The sequence below is a fragment of the Pollicipes pollicipes genome, unplaced genomic scaffold (genome assembly GCF_011947565.3).
Source record: "Pollicipes pollicipes isolate AB1234 unplaced genomic scaffold, Ppol_2.1 Scaffold_3447;HRSCAF=4054_pilon_pilon_pilon, whole genome shotgun sequence".
NCBI classification, from domain to species: Eukaryota; Metazoa; Arthropoda; class Thecostraca; order Pollicipedomorpha; family Pollicipedidae; genus Pollicipes; species Pollicipes pollicipes.
The window spans coordinates 5,642,732-5,663,588 of NW_023596297.1; the positions used below are offsets into that span (position 1 = coordinate 5,642,732).

The 20,857-nt window shown below is 47.5% G+C and overlaps 2 protein-coding genes across 2 annotated transcripts; one reads left to right on the top strand and one right to left on the bottom strand.

Annotated features, from left to right (window-relative positions):
• Positions 1 to 4,144: 4,144 nt before the first annotated feature.
• On the bottom strand, positions 4,145 to 6,808 carry LOC119092088 (uncharacterized). The gene is made up of 2 exons (XM_037215061.1): positions 6,655 to 6,808; positions 4,145 to 4,993 (listed from the first exon to the last, which is right to left on the bottom strand). Exon 2 carries the CDS (start codon positions 4,984 to 4,986, stop codon positions 4,555 to 4,557), a length of 432 nt encoding a protein of 143 aa, XP_037070956.1. The 5' UTR covers positions 4,987 to 4,993; positions 6,655 to 6,808; the 3' UTR covers positions 4,145 to 4,554.
• Positions 6,809 to 7,521: 713 nt separating this feature from the next.
• Positions 7,522 to 10,232, top strand: LOC119092114 (uncharacterized). Its single transcript, XM_037215086.1, has 3 exons — positions 7,522 to 7,623; positions 8,753 to 8,894; positions 9,468 to 10,232. Exons 1-3 carry the CDS (start codon positions 7,525 to 7,527, stop codon positions 9,740 to 9,742), a joined length of 516 nt encoding a protein of 171 aa, XP_037070981.1. The 5' UTR covers positions 7,522 to 7,524; the 3' UTR covers positions 9,743 to 10,232.
• Positions 10,233 to 20,857: the final 10,625 nt, after the last annotated feature.

A 20,857-nucleotide genomic window follows, 5' to 3' on the forward strand; every position in this document is an offset into this window, starting at 1 on the left:
AAACACGCGCTGATGGAGAACAGGACGAGCTGATCTTCCCGATGGCCCTTCGTGGTCCTCACGCCAAGGCTGACGATTATATAAGCTCGTACTAGCGTGAACTCAGGGATAATAGGCATACAGTCAATGCTCGCATAGACAGCATCTGGCTGTTGGTCAGTCCGGCGTGAAATGCGTCCGCAGAGCATTATTGATACGCTTAATTTGTTGATTCATAGCTGCCAGCCGCTAGTTCATGACAGGCTTATTTCGCGACTTGATGCGTTCTGTTCCGATGACACTGTAGCTGTGGTGTTGAAATGGTTGATAAAGTGACGTCTCAATGGCAGCATCCCACGCTGGTAATGCGGCAGAGTAAAGCCTGGAGGGTCCAAATCTGACCGCATCTGATGCGTGCATCTGCTTTCATTTGATAATTATCAGTTGTCGCCATTTATTCCGCGCCACGCGTACATAATCGGACATATTATTACCAAACGTTCGTATTACTTGCTTTCGCTGTTAAATATACCTTGTCATGAACTCTGCAGTGCCTGATTACTGAGATACACACTCGTTTAAGATGTGATTAGTTAAAGATCTGGGCACTTGGTTTATTGGAAACGTGACAGCAGGACGTCGAACTGATTATTCCGTCATGGATTATCATTACGTTCTTGACGGGGCAGTGACACTGACATCTATCATTCTTCCCCAAGCCTGCATGCTTCCTTAAGCTAAGTTTATCCCAATGTCTTTTACAATTTCACTCACTTATTGTATCCACCAATTGCTACCTTGATAACAATCTGACTGATATTGTTCAATAACCACAGCTGCCATTCTAATGTGACGGTTTCACCCTTGTGAAGAAGCACCTAAACCACACCGACTAGTCAACATTACAACGTAACGTATTGATATGGGGCTGCCAAGTCGCATGCTTTGCGCCATGTACTCAGTCTGGGCTCCCCGCCATACTGAGCTAGTTAACAGCTAGCAGGCTGGAGACACAATACCATGATATGAACCAAACAGCGTCAACTGTGATCTTGCACTTGATGCGGAGCAACAATTCGAGGCGTGAACGTATGAAGCAGGGAACGGTAGCCTTTGTCCCGAAGCAAGGTCCCGCCGCCCGCAGGGGACGTGGTTTGGCCAGGGGATGGCGATACATCATGTTAGGGAATGATGTTGGATTGCATGTTGCCTTGAAGGGTAAGTCTGGATGATTGCTGAGTGCGCTGTTTGATTTCCTTTGCATTTCCAAATTAACGCCCGAAGGAGGTTCTGCATGTCCCTTAAAGTTCCCAGCTTCGGACTGGCAGTGGGGGGAGAACATTTACCAGCATAGAGGAAAACCCGGGACTTTACAATCGTTATGCGCCCAAAAATGTTTTATTTCGGTTTCTATTTTTCTGTCTCTGATTTCAGGAAACGCAGGTTGCAGTAAAACTATTGTCGGTTTTGTTTTCCTGGGAGTTCTAAAGAAATCCCTCGAACCTTAACGCTGTCCACCCGCTTCAAACTTGGTCCACAAGGTAATATGTTGTTATTGGTATCTTTGTTTGTAGGTTCTTGGTTTTAGAGGTTGTAGGTTCTTGGCAGATATCAATGGCGTCGTCAGCACACTATAAAGACACTTACTTTGGCCCACCTAAACCCCGCTGGAATCACCAGGCTGCTTTAGCGTGCTGTGCAGGACCACAACGGCGAAATCAATCAAGCATCCCGATGCTGGATTACCTTGACAAAATGCCCCCTTGCAGTGGAATTACAGGCTCACTGGCGGCACATATAGGATGCGAAATTGCTGGAATCTTGTGAAAAAAGAGGTTGGTTAACTTACCGTCAAAAGTTATCTCCCTGGGCACACTAGGAAAGGAGTTTGACTACGTTCCCAGTCTGTCCTAAAATCAATCATCACTATGGTTTAACGTGCATTTGAGTCATTTCGGTATTAACTAGTTAGATGCAAACGTGTACATAAGGCTGCGTTCCTGCCACAGAAGCGCCCTTTTAGTACATGCGGCTTGTTCCGTGTCCTTTCATTTGTCTGATGCGCTTTTCAGCCTTCCTGCTACGCACGTAAGATCTAAATTTCGCGCCAAACACTTGGGACTGCAGCTATTTTGAAAATCGAAAGACGCAAGAAATGTTTGAGCTCCTTTCAAAATAATCTTAAAAGCTCCGCACTGAATCCATTTCACCCGGGAAATGATGGCTCGTTTAAAATGATGGTCCTAGCTAAACGTGCTTCGTTTCGTTCAGCTTGTGTTTAAAAGCGATCGGCGAAACGAATTCCTCCGTTCCAATATATAATATATATTCGATACCGCGTGCAGACTCTCTGAATGGACAGGTTTCTGAGATCAGAGCTCACGCCAAGGAATGCTTGTTGCGTGAGCCCTGACCCCCGCCATCTGATCGTGAAGTTCCAGGTCGATGACAGAATTTTCTGGCGAGAGGTTAACGTGCCACTTTGCTCGACACGCTCCATCCTGCCCTCTGACGTCACCTGACACTTCAACGCGGCCGCTGCCACAAGACGCAGGCCATACCTGTCAAGGGCAAATAGCGAACGTATAGAGCGACCACCTGACCTCGCCATAACACGTCGAATCGTGGTGAACACAACACGGCTGAGTGGATCAGAAGACAGACGTAATAACCAACAGAGCCATCAGAGCGGTCTTTGTCATTCTCGGGACAGCATAGATAAATTTTTGGGGAATTTTGCTCCAAAAGAATCCTTTCGACCCATGCGTCTTTATACAGGGACCTTATTAAATACCAAATCTGGAGTACATAAAAAGTAGGCTAGGTAGGAGGAAACATCCATGGGAAACTACAAAATAGCCATAATTATACCCCGGAGGCGTTTTGTTTCATCATGTACCTATTCCACGTTTCACTTTTGCGGTACATTATGATTTGGTGCTGTAGGACCAAATACGCAAATGTAAAATGACGAATTGTTACAGGACAACGAAACGAAAACGCTTCCAGTGTAACGTTTACCGGCTATTTTCATATGCCTGACAACAAGCGATGGACTTCTTCCCTGTTAATCCTATTTTCCGCTCATGTTAGAAAGAGGTACCTGTGACGTACGGCAGGGCCAAATAAGGTACCGGTCGAAGAAACTATTTTTTTACGAAAAAGGCTGTGCCTCATAGCAAAATGTCCAGAGGATATTTCTAGAATGTTTGCTGTGCCTCGACAAGTTTGTTGAACTCTCAATGTGGGCTTTCACTATCATACGCCTATAATACTATCATACGTCTATCATACTATCATACGCCTATCATATCCTCCCTAAACAGATAGGAACAGTGTTCACCGTCCTTATGCTAAGCGGCACCGAACTTCCAATGTCATGGATCGCTGGATCGATTCGCGTTTCTGTAACCATAACAACCATGTCATGGTCATCCCCCGCAAACTGAAACATCTTGATGCAGAATATGTTTTGCAAAGGGATTTATCTCAACATCGTCTTGAGAAATTAAACGGAATCGAGCCATGGCGCGTTTGTTAACGGGTATCAACGTGCTCTTGTCACCAGGTAAATGTTGCTATGTCTTTAGGGATTAATCTCCATACACCAACTAGCAGTCATCACTGCTCTCTTGTAGTGACCTTTGGCCATGACATTCTTCCTTGACCCGGTGTCCTCCCACCAGACACCGTAAATGGGGATTGGAGTGAGCTTGTCCCGCTTAGCAAACCCCCTTCTATCAATAGATATCATTTTTGCAGTTGGTCGCTGGTTTGTTGATGCAAGCAAAATGTAAGCATAGCAATTTTTTATGCCAGAGGGGCATACAGAAATGCGATACTTCAGACGATATACCATAATGCTCACTATTGGAAACAAATGGGTCTCTTTCCCACCAGCAAAAATCACAAGAATGCGAAAAAAATCACCAAAAATATAAAGGAATGCATTGGGTAACGAGTAAAATCCACCATTTCGGGACTTACCTTCATTGGCGAGTTCTTCGACTTCTCGCGAGAAAACCAGTTTCTCACGCTGATAAGTGTGTTACCCAGCCCATCACAACTTCTCTATCTCTCTATATCTTTTCGGTGTGACTCACCAACTGATAAACTAAGATACGTGGCCGTTATTGACGTCATATCCTTGCTCGTAAAATCGCAGTAAAAGCTATGCATCATTTATTTAACTTATGACAATAAGGCACACTTAAATACACAGTTATAGAAAATTGACACATGAACGATGTAGATAGTTGCTAGGCTACATCAAACTCCCACACACCTAGGTTTCCAAAGCATGCGCGCAGCAGGCAAATGTCGCGAGAGGAATGAGGGGCTCGGTCGACACAACAAAGCCGAGACACCGTCGTGGCGATTTGTATTATACAGCAACATAATGAGCACTTATAATAAGCTGCAGGACGTCCAGCGTCCTCCTCTGTCAGCCTAAGCCATATGTCCAGGAATCATCACAACCCTCATCGACCATCGCGGAATGTACAAACGCACACAAGCGAAATCGTCCGGAACCATCTGCGTCGAGCCGCGGCGGTTCCGCCTCCCTGTGCCCGCCTACAATTTCTGGAACTTTTCTATCGAACTGTTGAGGATGTCCCAGGCCGACTCCAGCATGCGCGCGTCCACCTTGTCCACCTTGGAGAGCACCTGATTCTTCAGGTCGGCGATGAGCGGCAGCTTCAGCCCGAGCAGCTTGAGGACGAGCGCCACGCCCACCAGCGCGATGCCGGCCACCGACGCCACCGCCACCACGTAGATGATGCCGGTGATGATGTCGTTGACGGATGGCAGCGCCACGCCGGCCAAGATCGAGCCCAGACCGTACTTGCCGTGTCCGCCCGACTGGTACGGGTATGGCTGGGCACTGTACGTCTGGTAGGAGGGATCGTAGGTGGCATAGCTGGAATCGCGGTTCTCCGGCTTCATGCCCGGTGCCTGCGCCAGCGCGGCCGCCAGCAGCGTCAGCAGCACTGTCTGTCGCAGCATCGTCAGCCTGCAAGACACGGACAGGGCGTGAGGCAGAGGTCAGAGGTGAGCCAAGAGTCAGGAGTCAAAGCAGAGCTTAGGGAGGAGCCATGACTCAGGAGTCAGTACGTGAGACAGAGACCAGTGGCGAGCAAAAGAGAAGGGAATCAGGCGGAGGTCAGCGGTGAGTCATGACTCAGAAGTCAGGGTGTGAGGCGGAGATTAGGGGCGAGCGAAGAGTCGGGACGCGAAACAGAGGTGAGAGGGGAGTGGCGAAGGCACGGGATTCAAAGGGAGTTCCAGGCGTGAGTCCAACGCTCATGACGAGGGACATATGGCAGGACGTGACGTCAGAGACCAGGCAGAACGTCGCGCCGATGGAGCACATATGACCTGAAGGTACGGCTTTACGCATGAAACAAGAGGGCATGTGCCAATTAATGAATGCATCCAGGCTCCGATTGCACAAATCAGGATGATTTGAGGGCACTAAGGTGAAGAAGAGCTAAGTTTTGGACACTTTGATGTCAAATGTCAGCCAGCTGCGGCAGTCCAGTGTTGTTCAAAGCCGCACCAGCCGAGATTGGTCGGAATGATTGAGACGTTGTGTGATTCACCGACGCAGTCAGAAAGGCCTCGACTGAAAATAAAGCAGAGAATGTATGTGTGTAGCTAGATGCATACATCCCATCTCTTTTTTTTGCATACTCTTTTTTCCTCCCCAACATTATCTAGGGTACGCACGAAGCGACATTCTTCTCCTCATGTGAACACTCATAGTCATATGAAAACAATATTTTAAAGCGCGTTTCTGTCAACCGTCAGTTTTCATAACAAGCCATCAAGACAGAACTCTGCAGGAGTTATTTGGACGACTGAAGAGACCGGGCCCCGAAAAGCCGTACAACTTACTGAAATATTTCCTTTCGGTCACTAATGTGCGATGAAGGACTCAAAAGGAATGCATATGGGTGCTAGGACCATGGTGTATTCATTTTACGGGTAGCTGCTGATCAACACCAATGTGATGAAGAGATACCTTTCTGAAGAAGAATGCTATTGTACGTCAACCGATAAAAAACACACGAGACACCTTATCATGTTATGATGTTAACATGCTGTCTAGACAAGATTTTCTTGTGCCGTCCAAGAGGTCTATATCTCGCTGCCTTACGTTTTTAGAGAGCCTGATGAAGAACATCATTTAAGAATGCGAATATTGATAAATCATCTTCCGGGCGTCTCCCCTCCGAAATTGATTATTGGACGCATTCACTGCCAGTTGGCAGCGCGTATCCGTTGCTCTAGCCTTATTGGAGATCCGCTACGGCTAATAAAAGGCTGTTTACGCGGCCGAAAAGCCCAAATGCGTGGCCACAAATGGTGTGTCTTACAGCGCTATATCGGGTAGCTGTTTCTGCTGACGAGGTAGAATGGAAATCAACCCACGTGAGATTTCACCTATCCTCCTGCAAGGTCCAAAGATTAAGGTTTTTAAATCGACTTAAGACAGAAAAACGAGGAAAATAAATATCATAGACCAATCTTTCAAAACCCTCAAGAACGAAACATATCCCCGGCCAACGAGCGGTAATTTGTCGTTGGATAAGCCACACTCCACAGTACTGCGCAGTGAAATGGTCTGACCAAAGCTCCTTGCCCGCGTTCTGCAACGCGACTGTTCCGTACCTGTAGTTGAGGTAGTTGGAGGAGTCGGACCAAGTCGAAGACGAGCGGATAGTCAAGGCGCGCTCGCTGCTCTACTACCGGAGACGATCTGCCGCAAGAAATATGGTTCACCTGCGCTAAGCCCCGGCACTTTGGACCGCCCTTTTCTGCCCGATAATCGGGGTACAGGGGCGCCACGATACAGAGAGGGGACCTTATGACACATGGTGCGCGGTAGGTGGGCCCTCCCTCATATTTGTCGGCCCTCGGATGGCGTGGTTGCCATGACGACCGAGACTAGGGCGGAGTCAAGAACAGGGGAACCGATTCGTACTTTGCCGTGACCTCCTGCCATTTGTGTCCGTTCTTGCTAAGCGAGAACAACGTCCAAACAGGTACGGGGAAGTATTGAAGTATTTCACTCCATACTCGTATCAAACATTCATCAGTAGGTGTACATGATGCCTTCGGGAACGTTGCTTTAAGCCGCGCTGTCCAAATAAGAAATATAAAATGGTTGAAAACTCACTTGTGTTCTACGCACCCTGTTACTCTTAGTCTGAACTTGAGATTATATGCATGCGCTATGGTAACGTTCTTGACCAACGGTACCTGTGCCCGGCAAAAATCATTCTATTTCTGATCGTCTTTCGTTCATGTGTGTCTACATTCAGGTTCTCACCATTAGTTACAGTTACTCCAATATGTGCGCATCCATTCGATTGGTCGACCCCAGTGTGCCACAATGTGCAAAACGTTGACATGTCGCAGTATCTTGCCCCAGCACCAGCGGCGAAGTTTTGCTTATGACGTCTGTTCTTTGCCGTGGGTCTGGCGGCATGACCAGCCCTGCACTGGTGTGACCCTGTCTGTGCCACCGGGCAGCCGAGGATGAGGTCGGCTCTGGCTGTGTTGCTGGGTCTGCTGTCGGCGGCGGCCGCCGATCAGGTGGCGTCCAGCAGCTACACGGCGCCGGAGCCCGAGTACCAGGTGAGTCGCGCGGCGCAGGCCGCTCCGGCTGGCACGCGCTCGGGCTGGTGACCCGTGACCTTGTGATCACGTGGTGTGGAGAGGTTACCCCGCCAGGCCATGAGCTGCACGGTCATAGTCGTAATATAAGATGAATCTGACTCATTAATCTATGCTAGTCTAATGCTAGACTATGCTAGTCTAATGCTAGACTAAGCTATGGATGTGGTCGGCCGACAGGATGGTACTCTGATGCTGGACGGCTTCTACACTGGCGGTGTTCTACAGTAACAAAACTCGATGTTTCAGATTGTGCTCATGGTCACGATTAGTCATGGGCAGCTCGAGGCGTCGGGTTTTGCCAATTTAGCCAATGCGTGCTTCATGCCGTCGTTTGCCCAGTGCCTCCTGGTCTACTGAGCGTACATTTTTGTCGGGATAAAAGCTTTTACCTCATAGAGATTCTTCTGTTGGTTGAGCGCAAAGTTGAGACTCAAGATCGTCACTGAGAGCAGAATGGTGGCTAAAAATAATCGTGGTGTACTGTAAGCCGGGGCCAAAGACGGAAAGAACGACTATGCTCGCTCACCTATGAACATTCTGGTTGATCAACATTCATGTTGGCCTACTTTTGACTCCGATTTATGACATGATGCTTTTATAATGCGTTGTGTGAATGTTTATGTTCTAAGCGTCTGAATAAGACAGTAGTATTAGCCTTATTCCTCGAAAAAACAGGATAATGGAGATGTGGCAATCCGCATCGAACCTCACTATATCTCCATTCTCCTGGGTTTTTTCGAGGAACAAGGCTAGCACTACAATCTTATTTATGCGAATAATGTTCCTTGCTAATGCACTGAACAACTTACGTAGTTCTAAGCGTCCTTTTCAGAACCAAGACGCTGCCATTAGCCACATATTAGGTAAAGTTATGCGGAAATCCCATGGATCACATTAGTTTATTTGACTGTGTTAAACACCAATGCGGGCTCAGCCTCGCACTTCTGTCGTTCGCACCGAAGTCCTATCAGTGTTTCGGGGGACTAGCAACGCGACCCGCACTACCCAGACATTCCACCGACGTGTCGGCCCGCCGAGGTCGTCATGCACTCCCTGCAGCCCCGCTGACCCGAGGTCACGCCCGCAGGCGCCGCAGCAGTACGACGTGCCGCAGTACGAGGCCCCCGCCGCCGCGTACGCCGCTCCCGCCCAGGAGTACAGTGCGCCGGCGCACTTCGAGTCCAGCGGGTACCAGCATGAGGCCTCGTACTCCCCCTACATCTCACCAGGTGCGGCCGGACGCCGCCCACGGGCCGCGTACTCGGCAGCCAGATTACACGGATTATTGTCATTTTGTAGTGCGAAGAGGCGTCGGATCTGAGCGGCACTTGCCCAAGACGTGCTTTTTTAGTTTGTCCCATTTTACGGCCAGAGCTGTGATTTCACAAAGTTTCTGTTCAGCTTAACAGATGCGGGGGTGTTGAAATGCCACCTGCACTATCTTTGGGTCGCTGTATCACTGGCCTGAGTTGCTGCCGCATTTCGCACCACGCTTACAGCTCAATCGTCTCGTATTATCCAAGAAGGCAATTCAGCTTTACAGGATTATTACAGTGCAAAGATAGAACGTCTAGCAAATAGTATAATATACGGACATCTTGCAGGCATACAGACGCTTCATATGATTAACATAACGTTCTTTACTCCTTCATCTTCTTCTGTTAGGCAGCTGTCAACATTCTCGCTCTAATTGCCAGTCCTGGCGTTGAAAATCGTGATCACAGCTGGGCCAGCTGATCACCATCGCGCACAGCTGACCTGCTTACCTCGCCCTGACCCTGACCTGCTGACCCCGTCCGCAGGCGGTCCGCTGAACCTGGGCACGTTCAAGGGCGACTGGATCATCACTGGTCTGCTGCTGGCGGGCGTGGTGGTCTGCCTCTCGCTGATCGGCGTCATCACCGTGCCCTTCCTGCCGTTCACGACGCAGGTGCTGCCGCAGCTCACTAACCTGTTCAAGGCGCGCGCGCTCGCTGATTGGTCGCTGACAGACGTCGCGGACACCGTCAACATGGTGGAGACAGCCATCGAGCGCGGCCGTAGGTTCGTCAATAACTGGAAACCGAAGGTGGCCTAGACCTGCGTCGCGGGTGCATGGCTAGGGTTTACGGTGCGGAAGCACTGCTGATTGTATCAGAGGTTACGAGAATGAAGTTGATAAAGGTTATGAGGACAAGGTGAGAATTAAAACAGAAACGAAAATCCAACGTAACTAAAAAAAGAAACAAGCTGTATATTTGTACAGGAAGTCGGCAGTGCCATAGCGGTTTTGACGGGCGTGGAGTCGCTTTGAAGGTGGCCTGGTAGTGTTGGGATGGTGTGTCAGTGAGTTAGATCGCCGCGTATGCGGCCTCAGTTCCGACGATCTCGGTCTTAGCGACGTAGTTGGTAGCCTTAAGGGAGCTCGCTGAAGTGTATGCACGTATTGTGTTTACGTTGCGAGACAAACCTTCATTTCGTGTGTTCTCTGGTGGGATTTACACCACGTGCTTTCATTATTTGTTGTCGGCTGATTTTGTGTGTGTAAAGGTGGTACGATTTGCGAATAAATAATCACCAGCGATTTAGGTGTAAAGTTTTTTTAACTGAGAACTCAAAAGGCTTTGTGCGAATATCGTTCGTGCCATAAAGCACCTTTTCATGTTCGGACGTTATATTCACGGAGATTGTCCATCAATATGACAAGGTGTATTCACCTGAAGATGTCACCATGTTCGGACGCTATATTTACGGAGATTGTTCATCAATATGACAAGGTGCATTCACCTGAAGATGTCACCATGTTCGGACGCTATATTTACGGAGATTGTTCATCAATATGACAAGGTGTATTCACCTGCAGATATACTGCATGCGAGTAGAAGATCATGGAGCATCTCTCAAATTTGACATTTTTGAATAAGTATTGTTGTTCCTCCTGTTGACTTTCTTTATGCAGTGGTCAATTCACATGAGTTATTTTCTAGAGTGCGGCTTTGATGACCCATCGCTAAGCGTGGCTTGTTTTACTAACCCTGATGCCTACATAAGTAATCCGAGATACGGAACAATTTTGCCCCAGAGCACAGCAGGCTCCTGACGCGTAATGCCAGGCCATGTCCACCTGCCGATGGGGTGTTCCCTTTTTTGTCGAGGAAACACGACGGTAAAAGTGAAAACCGAGCCCACTGTTTATGAATATCGAGCATAATGCGTTAGCCGCTGTTATCGCGGTGCGCCGTGCCCAGTGTTCTAGCCTAGGCGCCACTGGGACGGCTTTAGCTAAAGTAGATGCTAGTTTGGTGACGATTGAGACCGCAGGGTAAGAGGATTTCACTTGGGCGCTGGGTACTGTTCCAACTCACGCCGTCAGCCGAGCCGGCCTGGCTCATTACACACCACGCGTACATCCTGGTTATGAGCACATATCGTGCATCATGCAGTTTTTAGCGACAGGAACCGGAATTCCTGTTCAGGGAAATGTACTCACGCTCTTTGACGAACATGGGAAATATAAGGTATACTCAATGCACAAACTTTGTACAACGCGAATCAAGACTGGGCGAGACCTCCACGACGTGGCCATGGGCACACTGGCGATACGCCAGTGTGCCGTCGTCGGCATTGGCGATGGTGCCACACCGACACGAATGGAGACGTTTGACGACGGCAACAACGAACAATTGTAACGGCACGCAATGAAATTGCAGTTCTTTATACGCAAACCTTCGTATTGCCAATTTTTGTACGCAGATCGACGAACGCATGTTCTGATACCCGCCTGGCTTTTTATTCGGTGTTCTGTGTGTCCCATTTTTTTCTATGTATTTCTTTTTATTTTATTTTTATCGTACTTTACTTATTTTTTGCATTCTTTTTATTGTATTTCTATGTAACAAATTTTTCGCACATTGCGCATTGACGCTTATCATCCTTCATCTTAAACTCGATGATTCATAATTTAACATAGAATATTCACGCAATGAAGCATCACGCTTCTTGCCGAATGCTTTCTTTGTATGGCATTGCTTAGAAACACACATCTTTGTCCGGGCATTTCTCCGCGCTTTATTTTCGCGCGTATTCGTTCGCATGAAATATCTAATATTGCACAAGTCGGGATTCTCATGTACTCCCCGGAATTCCGTCGTTCCATCCCCTTGTCCTTTTTCCTACTGCTCCTTGTGCATAGTTAATCATTCGTGCCTTGGAGCGTCTTTTTATCACCAGACTCTGTGTGATGCGGGTGTGTGTCTCCATACGTGACCCCATGTGGAACAATCAAGGGCGAGGCTCTGGCCATGACTGTCACCCTTCCCTGTGTCCGCATTTGCAAAGTGATAGACACTCGGGTTTTGCGACACACACATTTGATTTTAGACCCGGAAACCATATGCGCTGCATATCCCACTGTCGCATCTATAATTATTTGAGGACAGCGTGTCCCATGGTAGGATAGGATCCGGAAGAGGATGCCATAGCCGCTGCTCGGATTAAGGCAGATACCTCGAGACCATGAGCCTGAACGTCATGGATCCCTACTTTTATGGAGTTTGGTGCTGCTGTGTTTCTCATGTGTGCCGTGTCTTGAGTGTGTCACACCAGACAACTTAATCGAACGACGATGTACAACTGAGCGAGACAGAATAAACCGTCCACACCACCGGGCGCCGCGGGAGGATGGAGTGCCACACCACCAGGCGTCATGGGAGCGTGGAGTGCTACACCGCCGCTCCTGCACTGGTAAGATACGAACGGCCGTCAGCAAAACTGGGTGATGTGCAGACGCGTATTTTCTGTTCAGCTGAGGGGTGGGGCGGGGATGGGGGATCCATCCCCAGCTCATCCCCAACTTTGAGAAAGAAGTGGACCAAATCCGTGGAGAAACACATTTCATAGGTGTTGTGCTAATAGGCTTTGCTGTTTTTCCCTGCTTATCCCCCCACTGATTCTGCTTAACTACACTCCTGAAGGTATATATATATATATATATATATATATATATATATATATATATATATATATATATTGCAGAGAACCAAGTGCAGGTGCTATGTTTGATGCACCCACGGGGTCGATCAATTATCTGTCATACGCGGTGTTCTATCATGTACAAATGCACGACAAAGACAAAATAATAAACATGGCGCATTTGTATACGATTGAGATGTGGGATATCGGACTGGACGCACGTTACACGCAGTGATATCTTTGCAGGAGACATCACTTATTGCACGATCGCCTCACTGGCTTTCTATTAGTAAAAACCTAGGAGGGGGGGGGGGGGGGAAGGAACAATCATCCGTTTTGCCCATGTTTGTAGTGTGCTTATGAAATGTCTGCACAAACTTTTCTCGCCATGTGATGGTAAAATTTGCAATGAAGAACGTGAAGGCTTGCTCGCTTGTGCATTGTGCAGTGCTACAAATGCAATATAATAAAATATGTAAATGTAAACGCAACAAGAACGATTCCGCGAAAAAAAAACGTTAAGGCTGGAGTGGTAGAAACTCGTGAATAATTGGGGGCACAGAGACGTGCGATGCGAATCATGGCATACGCGAGGAAATGCGGCACAAGGAGATGTATGCAAAGCATGTATGTAAATAATGCGTTATGGTTGACCGGGTTATTTGCCTCAGGGGATGGCTGATACATCAACCCGCAGGAACGAGTCAAAATGCCTGCTACCATGCCAGCTATAATGTTGATAATGACACCATCTCTTTCCTACCAGATCCGCTTAGCGATCGATTGACGTCAGGGTGAGATGCGACAAACCGGTGCAATTTCGACACGAAAGCGATATTCGCGCCGGGCATTTGACCCATACACCGTGTTCGCGCAGCGTCCCAGCATCTTCACATCTGCATGATTTAGTGCACAGGGGTAGGTTGCTGCAGTCTGTATGAACTCACCTCACATTGTATGTGCAACCTGTCCCACAACCAACTTAAGATGTGCGGAGTGGACCAGGCTGTGCCATGGTCGGAATCTGTTTTTGCCGAGGCGCTTTCATCCTTTATTTAAATGCAACTTCATGAGTATGATAGTATTACAAAATGGCCATAGAAACAGTGCTGGAGAATCCGGTGCCGTTTAGATCGTGACCCTCTTTGCAGCGAATAAGTTTTGCGGTCATTGCTCCCATTGCTCCGAAGAGAAAACCTTTATAAATTATTTTCAGTTTTCATTGGAAACTGCGTAAAATTCTACCCTGAGAATCTGAAAAAGATAAACGACCAGCAAAGCCTCCGGGTCAAAGCTGGGCCCCGATTTGACCGAAGATCTGACGATACGATACCTGAAAAACATTGGAGCAACACCGTTCAACGGGGGATAAATGGATCATAGTGATGAAAATAGCATGGGCTACGGGTGCAGCCAGCCATGCGCACACAAGTGCAAAACGACGATATGCCAGTCTGAGGACTGTTTTATGTACTGGCGTCAGATTTCGGCAGCCAATGAAGACAAGGTGACTTAAAACCAATTGCACGGCGCAGGCTAGTATGTACCGCCTACAAGACTGGAGCTAGAGGAGCGGTTCATATCCCACCACTGATAAAATGACAGCGAGGTTTTCAGGATAATATTTTAAGTGCGGTCCAAGGTGCATGCAACAGAGAGTGCTACCTTATCCGGTAGAAGGAGCCTGTTGACGGTCAATAGGCTCTTTGCCCTCGTTCCGACCACATTGTTGTAAATCCTGTCTGTTTTTCGGTACTGATGCCAGTCTGCATGGGTGTCGGTGTCGGTGTCATTAATATCGGTGTTGGTCATTATGGCGCTATAAACGCTCCTCTCAGTCGATCACTGGTCGTATCGGTGTGAGTCGTTATCGTCATCGGTTAGCATCACGCCCGTTTGATATCTGGGTCACTTGGCGTCGGTATCGATTTGCATCGGCACTGGTTGAATGCCGGTGTCATTCACTGACGCGTTTAAGTGTCCATTCGATATTTTGAGATTCGCTGATTATTTGAGTTCAACTTTGCCCTTGCATGCACTCAAAGTCTGCGATCAGCTGCTTTCAGCTTCAGTCACGCCACCTCGTCCTATAATTTGCCTGGCGAGTATCGCAGAGGAAAACTTCTCACCGATCCCCTCTCAATTACAAGGTCGCGATGGGCCCGCGTGGCGGCAGCTTGTCCCGCAGGCTCTGTAATTACATCCGGCTGCGCCCACGCCGCAGTCTCAGGTCCGGGCACGGCGGCCAGCTGGCAGGCTTCTCCAGCACTCTGTTTGCCTTTTAAATGGTGTTTTTGGCGGGTAAGGGCGGTGTTTGCGGAGGAGCGGAATGCGGAACCCCCGAGCCGCTCTTCAGGCCGGCCCTTTGAGAGGGGCCGGGCCGGTCGGCGTGGAGGTGGGGGTGCTGTGTTTGCCGTTCGGCGACCTAATTCTGCTAACCCTTCCAGCCGGACACGACCTAAAAATATCGACCAGAAGACACCCGACCGCGCAGCCCAAGAAGAGTGCAAATTCCGGAGAAATCCGGCTGATGACGGTGACCGGGTCCATGCAAGACAATTCAGGTGTAGTTGCATGCCCAGGATAGCTCACAAATATCTGTTGTTTGGATGCAATGACGAAGCTGCTCATTCCGAAAAAAACTTAGATACTTGCACATGTTTGCTAAGAGGAGCAGTTTTCTCTGAGGCAAAGGAAGCACCCAGCTCTTAATGGAACATGGGGCGTGGCCATCACATCTAACAAGAGGTTGGCATATGGGAAAATGAGGCCTTCACCACGGACCTGACCACACCACACCTTACAGCTGTAAGGTTTGACGTGATGAACACGACATTGTCACACTAAACGCAACGAGACCATATCAAACAAAAGGTCATCACATTTAACAGAAGCGCACCACGAGAGCGAAACATAAGCGCAAGACCATCGTACCTAGCATAAAGGCGTCATGTCACCCGCAAGGCCGTAACATTAAACGCAAAGCCCTCACACCAAGCCCGAATAATCTCAACGTCACATCCACAGATAATATGTCGATTGTTTGGCTTAATGTTTAGCTTTCGTAGCGTGAATTTACGCAGCAATGTTGATGTGATGATCAACCTTGTACCTATATAGCAATGAAAAATTTAAAGGTTTAACATAGCCATTGCTCAATGTCTCATTTGTTACTTATTTGGAGTTATTTTATTGCTACAAGAAACAAATGGCTTCTGAAGCCACTGTCAACCTCGGCAGCACAATGCCCCGTCCAATGAGCGAGTTTGATTCATTTTGCACAAAAAGTTTTCACTAAGAATGAACCAGATGTTCATGGACGAGTCCTTGGCCTGCCAACCAAGTGGCGCGATACTAATCGGACACATCGCTTATCTCCAGCTTTTCAGCTAAACATGTTTCAAGGGATCTTTGCTGCATGCCCGCTTGCCTAACTGGGCGAGTTGCACATCTTCAGCTTTTCAGCCAAACACGTTCTAAGGGACCTTTGCCACATACCCATCTGCCGAGCTGTTTTCCCAGTTCAGGACCGTGTCCAGCCAGCTACGCTCCACGCCCCGCCAGATCGCCTCTCCATATTGGTCTAACCAGCCGCAACATGGATTTGCAAGCTGTGGCACCTCACTCTTTTATAACAAAGTTCTGCTAGCCTGTATCGCCTCTGCTACCACGGTATGGTGGTGTGTACTTTTTCACGCATGGTGTGAGATGTGTTCACGAAGACGTTTTCACGTTTTCAGTTCTGTGCACAGGGTATTTTAAAGCGCGTTCACTTAAAAAAACATTTCTGCGAATTATTCTGTGCTTTAATCTCTCGGCTCAGCGTCACTTGAGAGCACCAACTTGCTGAAGCTCGAAGAGCACCCACAACTAAGGCCGATTGCCTCGGACTGCAGGAATATTGTACATACATTTCACGCCTATTCGCCGGGACACATCCGCTTATCATAAGATATTTCCAGACCCTTCACCAGTAAGCTTCTGTGGGCCTCACATCCTTCTTCAGCAGTGGAGCGCTGTTTCGGCCTCACAGTCACGGTCATGTCATGCCATCCCCATGTCATGACTGAATACCAGAGTCATTCGGCGCTGGAGAGATGGCGGGTTTGGATGACAAGCTCCGGAGACTTCGGACTCAGATCTGCGTTTCATTTTTGTTTCATAAGCCATGTGTCTTTTTACAAAGGCACGAACCGAGCTCAAGCAGTCATTGAAGGTTGCTGGCTCTTTCAACACTCTTTACATAGATAGTTGTGAACGAAATATTCACATACGACGTGCGCTTGGTTTCAAGACTCTTTCATCTTGCATTGCTGATATTTCGATCTGATATGATGATGTGATCTGGCATCAGCATCTGAAAGCGCCTCCAATGAGCGGATGCATGGTTTGCATACGCTCACGCTTTTGCCAACTGACAACCTGCTTTCTCGTTCGTCAGAATTTGTTCGTCTCGTATCTCTACGCTGCTGGGTGTCCGAGATCTGAACCCGGTGGCGATTTATGTTGTTCGATATATATATATATATATATATATATGTCATAATAAATGAAATCTCCGCATTTTCAAGATGCACACATCCTGAGAAAATGGGTCTCTGAATTATCCCTCTTCGGGTGGAGTCTTCCAAACCGTTTAGAGTATCTACCGGACCGTCCAATGGATCGCAAGGAAATTCTAGCCAGTGAAGCTTCTTCACCTGACCTGCAACTTCCAAGTCACTTTTGCATCAGGTCACTAGCTCGTGACCTTAATCTCGAAGTTCTGCGGGATGGGAAAAAAGTGTGGGAAAAAAGTGTGGGAAAAAGCTAAACTCCTGAAGCATTCTTCCGGACACATTCTTACCTTTGCGTGCACCAAACCTTCTTCCTCATTAGTGCTAAGCGCGTCAATTTATCATGCACATCACCAATACTCTTACTTTGTCCACGATCAAGCGAGGCATGGGTGTAACTTCTCATTCATTTGGGAGGGGGGGGGGGGCTCCAGTCCTCTAACTTGGGCTCGGGCCTCTGTCACCAACTGTGGGATGAATGTGGGCGAAATCCGGGGATAGACCGTTTAACAGCCTGATAGCCCCGTTTGTTGGCTATTTTGAGGCAACTTGCGTCGTTTTTCGCTGTTCAGCCCCAACTCTATATCTATATTGCAAAACTATATTCCTGGCTCGGGGTGAGCGTCTGGAACAAACCCTGAATTTGAAAAATTACGTGAAATTTGATCTGAAACACGTCACACCACGAACCGAGACTGGGGTGTGCCAAGAGAAGCGCAACTTTCCTTCAAGTCTAGGTCATGAACGACGTGTGTCAACGCTGCCCACGGCCAACCTCCGATCAACCCATGGGTGGCATATACTTCAAAAACGCTCAAAATATGTTACGTTGAGGACCATCATGACATGGACGCGCCGAAATCCTCCAATGCCGGGCGAATACAGTAGTTGGTCTCCTGTCGATGGTTTCAGAAATGTCATTTCTAGTAAAACAATATTGATCACGCAAGTCGCGTGATACATTCAAAGAATTGTTTTTCTCCGAGAAAGTCAACTGCAGCGCACAATTTTTCCGAACAGGAAGATAATTTGAGTTATATCAGAATAAAGTCACACTTTCCCAACGCTTGAATTCCCATCAGGATAACATTGCGGAAGATGGAGATGATATCACTGGTCCCTACGACTTCGCTGAATTCCGGATAAAAGTTTGCTGAGCATATAACACATCGGCTACCATGAAAATATTCAGCGAAAAAAGATTCTAAACAAAAAATTCGGGTTGAAATATCATCCAAAAACTCACAAGCAGATATAACGCTCTCGGTGGGGGTTAATTTACCCCCGAAAGTATTTCAAGGATGGTCTCCAAATGGCGCAATGTGGCCGTGCTTAACTTTGCACAGCTATATACAAATGAATAGAGGCTGGTTTGGTATCAAAAACTTAAGCTGCACATCGCAAGATCCCCAGCCAACGGCAGGTCAAAGTCAGGCCATGAATTCAGCGGAGCCAGCTTTTTGGAAATCTTCAATGAATGCAACAACTGCTTCAATGCAACTTCAATCGATGCAACAACGGGGTGTTAGCGAAACAATACATCTCTGAGATAATTCCTTTGGCAACAAAACAATTAAATAAACAAATTCCGTTCACCTAGGTTGAGGTACGAAGGCCAGACCAAGGTCAAACCCAACTTGTTTATTGCTATAGAGCTTGCTTTATAGGGTAATTTTTAGAACTCGGTTCGAATTTATTGATAACATAAACCGCATTAGACATCTTCCATGGAATTTGGGAAGTTCATGGAACGGGTCAATGACCTAAAACGACCCAGGTCAACATTTTGTTTTTAGGAACATATTGCGCAGCGTAATCTTTGACGCTTATTCAGCTGCAAAGCTCAGAGCAGTCTTGCATGATTTTGGTCACCAGTACCTTTGAAAGGTCAAACAAGGTCACTGACCTTCAATGTGCCGCAGTAGCTTCTTGTTTAGAACATCTATCTGGGTTCTGGGGGCACTCATGCCCCAATCCGGATTTTGACCTCGTTTGGTCTTAATTGAGCCGAAGGTGATGACCTAGATACGTCAGATTTTACCATAAGTGAGTTAAGGTACGGGCCAATGCACCCTGTGAGTTTGGTATTTCTAGCTCTCTTAGTTTCTGAGATCTCAGGGGCTCAAATTGACCACCACCTGCGCGAAGGGTAGTCAATCATCGGATGAAAATCACATATCATCGGATGCCATCGTGTTGCATCCCAAACGACCACACAAGACGAGTTGATTTCAAGATAAGGTTTTGCTTTTCATTCACCCTCCACGCTCTGAGCTACAATAATCTAAAGTCACTTTCTGCCTAATGTTTAATTTCCCATAGATAACAACATGACAGTCAACTATGCTTGTGTTGTCGGCCCCTGCGATTCCTCTCATTTTCAGGAAAACGTTAGTTAGGAACGGAACATAACTGTTGCCATACAAATAAGGCCAGGAAAAATAGGTTCCGCACAAAAATTGACGATGAGATTTATCACCTAAACACATCTCACCAAATACCGTCGCGTCGCGCCTTAAGCGGCCCCACATGGCGAGCTGATTCCAAATTTAGCCTTTATTTTCTATTCGCAGTCCTTGTTCCGGAGTGATGGCAATGTGAAATCGGTTTTCACATAATCCTTTATTTCCGATAGACATTTGCATGGGAGTAAACGGGGCTGATTTCATCGGCTCCTACGATTTCGCTGATACCCGACTGGGCGGCAGCTGGGTATGTGACGCATCTGTTCCTGTACAAAAAAGAAACGAAGACCAAGGCTGGAATCAGCTTGTTACGAGGAGTCATTTGAAGTGCTATTCGGTGATATGTAATTTTTGGTAAGCCATCTCACGGTTAGTTTTTGGGCAAAAACCTGTTTTCCGCAGCCTAATTTGCACGGGCACAGATGTCACACGCCCAGCTACCGGTAGTAGAAAAAAATCAGCGAAATCGCAGGGGCCGACAGAATCAGCCCCATTGCCTACCATGGTAATATCAATGGGGAGGAAGGCATTAGGTACAAAACTGGATTCACATTATTGTAACTCAGGAAAGAGAAGTGCCAATGGAAAACAAAACTTGATTTTGGAAGCAGCTCATCGCTTGCAGGCGTCCTAGGCACAACACAGCAACATTCGGTGTAATGTGATTCAGGGTGATGTATCTGAATGCAAGTTTTGGGTGAGATCTCGCCTGAGTTTTGGGCTGAAAACCATTTTGCCGGCCTTATCTTTTGGGAACTGATATGTCCCATGCCCAGTGAACATTTATTAGCAAAGCAGCGAAATTGCACGGGCCGACGAAACTAGACCCGTTGTCTGCCATCTTCGAAAATTAAACCGTTCGGAAAAATAAGACTTCACTTTACGCAAGCTGAATTGTGGTCCCATTCGGAGAAATCCCGCCATGCGGTTGAGTTTATAGGAGGAAGACAATCGCGTTTAATACATCACGTGCCCTGCTTGCTTAATATCGTTTATTAAAAGCAACGTTTATAAACTATCGACAGGAGACCAACCACCGAATTTTCCCGTATTAGAGGCTGTCGATATGTTCATGTCGTAATGGTCATTCGTTTAACACAACTTGAGTGTTTTTGAAGAGGCCGTTTGCATGGCCGACCGTGGGCTGATCGTGGGCTCAGAGTTGGTTGGTGTGATAAGTTGGCTTTACTTCAATAGAAATAGATATCTTTGCGTTTGTGA